An 8,368-nucleotide genomic window follows, 5' to 3' on the forward strand; every position below is an offset into this window, starting at 1 on the left:
AGCAAAACAAACTAGATGAGTAAAAGCTTGATTTTGGTTGCTGAAAAAATGACCATAATTCCCTTGTGGACCAGTCTCAGCTGAATTACCTTACCTAGAAGTCACTCCTCTTTCCCCCTAGGACCGGGGAGGTTTGGGACGCAGAGTCCTCTCCTTATGACCTGCTAGTAAGGCTTTCCCTTCTATATTATGTGTCCTATAGCATTTCATCAGCTTTGTGCTGTACTCCAGAGCAGAAGCCCTTAATGTACCGCCCTCATTTAGAGGGGAAAAAAAAAAATCACAAGTTGTTCTGCAAGGTGGATGCCATTCACAGCCTTGCCTTTGTCTTGGGTCATTACCACTAAGCTGGTGATAAGCTGCTATTAATTACAGATTGTCAGCACATGTAAATTGGAACAAGAGCATACCAAAAGCATCTGCTCAGTCCTGCTGAGGAAGCTGGCACTGGGAGCCTCCTGGGCTGGTGACAAACTGTTCTTGGAGGATCTGCCCCCTGAAGTCATTCAAATTTGCCTGAGAGCATTAGAGGGTCGCCTCTTACTGGGGTTTGGTGTAAGTAGCTCTTCACAATCAGATTGCCTACTCCAATGAAGCTTTGGCAGTTGTTCTCTTTGTCACCTGAAAGTTTAGTGATGCAGGCAATGACTCTGAAGGTGTTTAGCTATTTATTACACTGTGTGGTGAGAAAGCAGGTGTGGATTGCTGCCTCCTCCTCCTCATCCCTCTCTGCTCCCCCTCTTCAGACCCACAGCACTCACTGGTGCGGCACACTTGGCCTCATGCGGTGTTCTGGCTGCGTTGGTGCCCCGGTCAAATTGGGCTGAACAGCTGCCAGGAATACATAGCTGGAGACCCAGTCCAGCTGCTTGGCTCAGACTCTAAGCTGTATAGAGCATACACTCCAAGCAGGGCAGTCTCTAGTAAACCAGCTAATGGAAAGTCTTTTCATTTATTATTGTCTATGTGGGAAAGTTTTACTTGTTCCAGCACTGCAGTTTTGTAGGCATTGGGAGACCCTCTGCCCTGATGCTTTAGTGTAAAAATGGATTTCCTTCAGTTTGTCTCAAAACAATTCTCAGCTGATCTTATGTAAACCAAAATAAGGCTGATGAACTGAGGAGCCCCTAAAGAGTGCTTGTGCCAATTAAATGAAAACCATTCCAGAGTGATATCTGGCTTAACCAGAATGCTCCTTTTGCACAGACCCAACCTTGTTAGTTGTTCTCAGTGATTATTGGCAAATTCAGTGGCTGAGGCAGCAGCTGTATTTGCTGCTGCTTAGGAGTTTCCTCTGGGTTAAAATGAGAGGATACTGAAGGGCTGATCTGAGGGGAAGGAGGCTGAGCAGTCCCTACCTATGATGTTGCTATTTCTTTTGGGCAAGGCCTGGAGTTTTCAGGGCTCTTAAATGGACAAACATAGGTGTAATAAAAACAATAATGCTTGAGGAGCAGCACGTACAAATTCATGAAGAACGTCCTCTTCCCAAGAACATTCATCCAGGCAATAGCAGAAGTCTCAGCCCCTTCCCTGGTGTGTATCAGCAAATCAGATTTGGGGTTGGTCCTGGTTACACAGAAACCACCAGGTGTGGTCAGTTGATTGACTGGAGGTGTTATTGTGAGATGAAAACAAAAACAGGATGCAAAGGACAGCTCCCCCTCTACCAGACCAGGGTGATGCCCTCATACTTAACCACCATTCCTTGGTTCCAGTTAATTATGTGCACCTTCTCAGAGTATACCATGGTCCTACTGAATGGATCCTGTTCCCTTGCTCCATGTTGCATTTGTTAAATGAGATCTGTCTCTCATTAATTTGCTTCTTGCCTCTCTCTCACAGGTAGCCGAGAGACTGCTTTCACCTATGCTGTCAGTGCTGCCGGGGTGGTGAATGCGATCAGCCGGGCTTGCCGTGAAGGAGAGCTCTCCAGCTGTGGCTGCAGCCGGACGGCCCGACCGAAGGACTTGCCCCGAGACTGGCTGTGGGGTGGCTGCGGGGATAACGTGGAGTATGGATACCGTTTTGCCAAGGAGTTTGTGGATGCCAAGGAAAGGGAGAAGAACTACGTGAGAGGTTCAGAGGAGCAGGCTCGCATGCTGATGAACTTGCAGAACAATGAGGCTGGTCGCAGGGTAAGACGAATGCTGACCTTTTCCTCTTCCTCAGAGGCAGATTGAGATAGCTAGATACCAAATTACTTAGAGGTTTGATGAGGGATAGCGCAATGATGTGCCAGTAACTTCCGTGAAACAGTGTATGATCATATTTTCTGCATTTTTATGAATATTACAGGCAATATTGACAATATTATGTTCCAGTTTTAATGGCAGGCTTCCATTGCCAGCTAAAGCCAGTGAGTTTTTGGGTCTGTTGAGATGCTGTGTGGGCACATGTGTGCAGACATGTAAGTCCTTTCTAAATAAACTAGGTGCTGTCATGGTCCACTTTCAAGGTTTACATCTCAGAAACTGGCTTCCCAGAGCTGTCAAAGTGACATGTTGGTGTTGAAGAGGAGAATGGGTTGGCATGTGGAGTTGTCTTCTACTGCTGTCGTTCAGAGTTTGGGAATGTAAGGCCAGAAGCAAACATCGAATTAGGCTACCCCCTGGCTATGTCTGAAATCTATGCCTTGGTCAGTTACCTCAGTATTGGGCAAAATAAATAGTTTGCATCTAGGTGACAGACATTTTCTGAGGAGATACACAGTTTTGATATGGAGACCCCTAGGGATGGAGAATCCATTGCTTCCCTTTGTAGTATGCTACCATCATTAATCATCTTGTTTCAACACTGTGCCTCATTATAATTTGAATTTATCTGGCGTCAGCTTCCAATCAGTTCTTTTTCTGACTTTTACAGCTAGATTGAAAAGCCCCTTAGTAATCAGAATTTCCTCTGCATAGACTTATTTATCTGCTTTAATTTATTCACAACTTTTTCTTGACAAACCAGATTGAGCACTGAAGACATTATCACTTTCAGGTGTTCTCATCAGCCATCAAATCATTTTCACATGGCTTTAGTGTACCCTTTCCAGTTTTCCAATATACTTTAACAAACTGGATACCAAAATGACATGCAAGGTTCTGGTATTGGTCTCACTGATGCTGTAAACATAGGTGAAGTTTCCCCCTTTGTTTGTGCTCAGTGTATGCACATTTGCTTTTTACACAATTCCTCTGGCTGTGATTAATAGCCTGGAAGGTGTAGCATCATTCATATGTGGTACAACTGTGTAATCCTGCCTCTTTCCAAATGTAGAACAGGAATACTTACTTGAACATTTGTGCCTTTTTCACAGGGTGTTTAAAATTTTTATCATTCTTCTCTAGTAGTGAGCTTTTCTCAGGTTAATTTTAGTTCTAATGCATATTAAAAAATTCTATTAAGTGTACTTAGCTTTGCTCTCTTGCACAATCTTAACTAATATCCTTCATTTCCTTATCAATTTTCTGTCCTTTCTAACTTCTAATTGTTACTGAATTATCTTTCCTTCTCCCATGTTTGTCTGCCTTTTCTGCATGTAATTTTGGCTTCGTTTTGCACCATAGAAGATTTGCTCTGTGTGTTGTTTTTTTTGTTGTTGTTTTTTTTTTTAGTTTAGTGAAATCAGTGTGTCAGGTTGAAACATTGTGAATACTCCATGCTTCTTTTGCAAAATTGAATTGGGGTAAATTTGCAACAGGTGGAAAACCATGGACTTGAAAGCTGTAGAACTCAGTAGCTTTTGGTTTAGGGTTAGGCTTAGGTGTTTTTTTGGCTTAGGAGGGCAGAGGGTCTGCATTTGCTTAGAAATGGGGGGGCATTCCTCCATGGAGTAGTAGCCTAAAAGCAACATTCTTCTCTGCAGTACTTACTTTGAAAAAATTGTATGTCTGGAGTTGTGAACTTGGGTAACTAAAAATAGATGCCTTGCCTAAAATAGGGAGTGAGACTTTTTAACAGCCAGTCCTATTGCCTTGAGGGATCCAGAGACAGAACATGGCCAATAGTTTGAGGCACTAGTTCAACTGTAGTAACATCTGTATTAGAAGATCAAGTCAGGAGATACTTGCTCCACAGCATGGGCAACACACTACCCTGTCTTGTTTTTTTTATTACATGGGCAAGAATCCAAGTGAGCTGTGATTTCAGATGATAATATGATTTTAGATGGAAGAAAGCTTTGTCCTGCTTTAAGGACAGAGCTGAAAACAGGTATGTCTGCCTTTACTACGGTGCAGAAAGTTGTTTAAATTGTGCTTGGAATGCCACAGTGCCTGTGCTTCTTTGGGCACCATAGACAAACTCTCAAGGCAATTTCTGTGTCTTCAGTTAACCCAGGACCTGGACAAAATCTTTCCAAAGGGCCCAGCACAAGACAGTGTTGTTTCAGGCTTGGTTTTTTAGACTCTGTAGAACAGATGGCCATAGAAAATAACCTTAGATTGAATTAACACAAGTAATTTTCAATTAAATTAAATGGAAGAATAAACCAGTGTGTAATTAAGCTTGTGGATTTCAAAGAACAAACTCTGATAAACTAAGGGAGCCAGTTCGTAAACCAGCCGAGGAACTCGATGTGGAGGAGGTCTGGAACTTTTTCAAGTCAAAGATGCTAAAGCCATTACAATTCTGCATGCCAAGCAAGAGGAAAAAGCTTGTAGGAAGAATATCCAGACCTCACTGAATGAATAACTACCACAGAGAAACTGTTAGGAATAGACCAAGAGCCTACTAAGAATGGAAAAAAAGAACTGATAGCAAATAAATAACGAAAAGCTCTGTCTTAGGGGTCAAGAAGTGTAAAGATGAGGTGAGAACAGTAAAAAATCACGCTGAGTCAGACCTTGCAAAGGGTAGTAAAATAAACAATGAAAGTTTTTTAAACTTTGTAAATTGGAGGAGATTGGAAGAAAGGAGGCTGCTAGTCAATGGGGATGGGGCTGAGTCTACAGACAGGGTAGTTTTTTGTCCCCACAGTAAATGAGTGCTTTACTTGGGGCTTCAGGTCAGAATAGGGGATGTTGCTTGTGGGGAGGGGTACTGTATGTCTGCTGTACAATGGAGATTTCTTTTTTTGTCCTCAAAACTTCTGCCTTAAGGGAGCAAGTGCTCATAGTGTAGATTTTGCACTGGGACTGTGCTTTTTGGGTGAAGCCAGGCAGGGTGTCCTAGCGGCAGGCAAGATCTACCACAGTAGGCAGTGGTCGATGGTGCTGGCACCCTGTGGGAGTGAGGAAGGCATGAGAAGGCAGCTGTCATGCTCAGACAGGTAGAGGAAGAGGAGCTGAGCAGCAAGTACTGAAGTTTGGGGCCAGTAGACCTGGGATGGGTGGTATGGTCCAGGGGGCTGCTCATGGAGGGGAGTTTGGGGTTGGGTTGAATGATTCAGATGGGAGTCAAGTGGCAGCAAAGGGCTGGAAGAACAGAGGGCTCTGACGTAAACGAGGCTGGGGCTTTGGGGTGGACTGAGTACATGAGGATTTGGGGGTAGTGAGGAATGGAGATGCTGGGATCAGGAAAGGAGGTGAATATGAAAGGATCTGGAGATGAGACCTGGGGTAGCTCTGAGATGGCATTGCTTACGGGTTTCCAGGGTTGTCTGGTCAGGATGGTATTTGGACAGTATAGGGTAGCCTTTCCTCTTGGCTTTTAGAAATATATTATCATGGGAGCAAAGGGGAAAGGCTGGAGATGGAAATTATCACCACCAAGGTGGAAGCAAAACTCCAGTAGCGTAAAGTCACAGGGAGCGCCCACGCTCTTTCCTGGCACTCTGAAAGAGCTGGCACCTGGCAGCATGGGCAGTGTGACCTTGGCAGCGTTTACAGGAGGACTTGGGGGGAAGGGTATCTCAGAGGAAGAAGCAAAATGGGAAATTATTTGACAAGGGTTTCTCAAAGTTTGCTCACACAATCATTTAGAACATCACTGACTTCCCAAAAGGCAAAAAAGATCTGATAGGTCTCATTGATCTGAACTTCTCTAAGATATTTAATGCATTTTCCACATGGAAAACACTTGGTTAAATTGGGAAAGATAAGGAGAAATGCAGCAGCTATGAGGCAGACAAGACAAGACAAGGTTCAAGGGAAGATGTCAATAAGTTGTTTGAAAGGATGTATTTTGATCTTGCCAGAGCTTAATTAGCAGAGTTCTTCAAGGACTTGCCTCAAGACCAACGCTTACTATTTTTGTTTCTCAGCCTTGGTACAAGAATTAGGAATGGGCTGATGAAATTTGCTGATGATGCAAAGGTGGCAGGTGTAATGAATACAGAGGAGAATTCACACTTTGTTCAGCAGCAAATGACATCCAATAAAACAACATTAAGACTATCATTTGAGGTCTTGTATGAAAAACATTTTCAGTCATTAGGAAATGGGTAGAAAAGAATTGGGCACAGCAGTCAGCTGCAGATGACTTCAGATGTAATGTGTCTCAGAAGGTAGTAAATATCCTAAAATGTACTGGGGAAAGTCTTTTCATAAGATGTGGGGGAATACTAATGCCATTATATTAAGCTCTCGTGAGGCCCCAAAATATTGTATGTTCTCATATTCCCAAGCAAAATTACCTCAGACTTAGAAAAGGCTTGTTATGGCTGACCCAAGGGATAGGAATCTTTTCTTGAGAAAGCAGGCTAGAATAGCTTGCCATGTTTAGCCTAGCAAAGTGAAAGTTGAGAGAGGATATGACTGATGTCTGTGTTACTGGGAGAAATAATAGGGAAGGAAAAGTACTTTTTAAGCAAAAGGCCAATTTGGCACAGTGGCAAATGGGCATAAAGTGAATACATTTAGGCTGTAAATTAGAAAAAGATACTTTATCATTGGAATAGTGATCAGAATAATGGTGGCTGAAAACCTAATTGCTTTTAAAAGGGCACTCTATACATTTAAGGAAAATATTATTTGAAGTGGTGCCTACAATAGCAAGAGATCATACTTAATAACTGAGGAGGTCCCATCTAGTCCTGCATTCCTAAATGTTAAGTTTTCAGTTCTGAGATTCTGGTTTTGGAAGTAGGAAGGTGCATGTTTAACTCCGTACTCCCAAAAGTTGGTGCTGAAAGAAAGGAGTGCAGGAGACATGGCTGTGAGCATTGCTAAGTGGCTACCAAGTGCCTTCCCACGTACAGCCTTGCCCCACTTTCCCAGCCAATGTTTCAATTGATGTCTTATGATTTCTAGGCAGACTTCTGGCATGTCCCCTCACTCAGTTTCCTCTGGGTGAGAAAGTTCTCCTTGAACCCATAGGAGCTATGGTGGCAGGGGAGAAGATTGCCTCTCTGCTCTCTGTGGTTCTCAGAAGGAGCTGAGGGACGGGAGGGGTCTTTCATCTTTCAGCCAGTGCTGACCCCATCACCCCTTCACTTTACGTCAGAGTCCTTCTGGTGGTGGCTCCTGACTTTATTGCCCTTGTTTGTTTGTCTTTAGTTGTTATCTCAGTATGTCCTTTCCTTCCATCTGTCTTTTTCTTCCAATTGGTCTCCATTACCCTCTCTGATTTCCTCCCCCTGTTCCTTATCTGTTGCTCTGTCTGGCGGACTGTGGCAGTCAGTCCTTCTGCAGTGTTTACCCAGTCGGCATATGGCAGGCCTCAGTCATCACACACTCGAGCCAGTGCCAGAAGAGCCTGGAAGGGGGTCTGGCTAATTGACCACATAGGAATTCTCCATTAATTCTCTTCCTGTTCCCATTCTTGCAAGAAAAGAATTGGAAGAGAACTTGGGCTTATGGGAACGGCCTTTAAGCCTTTCCATTAGAGGGATTTTCAACCTGTTGAAGTGGCATGGCCATCGATCAGACCCTGCCCTCAGAACTGCTTGTGGGGTCTGTTATTCTTTACCTTGACCCAATTCCGGTCAGAGAGGAATTCTCCAATTTCCTCTGCTTTCTCCCCATCTGGGCAGCAAAGGGGGAGAGTAGGAGAGCCATGTAGCAGCTGAAGCTATGGTTACTTCCACGGGACATTGATAGTGGGAGCTGCGGGGGGCTGAGTGGCGCCATGCTCACCTGTGATAACTGGTAGCATTCACATTCCCCAGCACAGCTACTACCCGCATGGGCCAGATGTTTTGAGCATCAGTTGCTTAAAGCCAAGCCGGAATGAACTTAGTCCCATGACATTAACTGAGAGGGATCAAGTTGCAGTGTTTTTCTAAAGGAACAAAGCCCAGGATTAGGAAGAATCATAATACTTTATAAAAACACATGCAAGGGCAAGGGAGGCACGAGTGGCCTGGGATTTGACAGAACCATAACCAAAAAGTGCTAACACAAGCTTATAACAAGCAGGCTGGCAATGCAGTGAGGATATAGTAAGTGTCTGGGGCTCGGGAAATTCAGCTGTAGCTCTGTCTGGTTATAGTACAGCA

The 8,368-nt window shown here is 44.0% G+C and overlaps 1 protein-coding gene across 1 annotated transcript in view; it reads left to right on the plus strand.

Moving 5' to 3' along the window:
* Positions 1 to 1,845: 1,845 nt before the first annotated feature.
* LOC104465994 (protein Wnt-5b-like) overlaps positions 1,846 to 8,368 on the plus strand; it is a gene marked incomplete at its 5' end in the record, with an annotated part of 8,939 nt that continues 2,416 nt past the window's right edge. The window contains 1 exon segment of the mRNA XM_010079269.1: positions 1,846 to 2,138. Within this exon segment, the coding sequence (XP_010077571.1) occupies positions 1,846 to 2,138 (293 nt within the window).

The sequence above is a fragment of the Pterocles gutturalis genome, unplaced genomic scaffold (genome assembly GCF_000699245.1).
Source record: "Pterocles gutturalis isolate BGI_N339 unplaced genomic scaffold, ASM69924v1 scaffold48238, whole genome shotgun sequence".
NCBI classification, from domain to species: Eukaryota; Metazoa; Chordata; class Aves; order Pterocliformes; family Pteroclidae; genus Pterocles; species Pterocles gutturalis.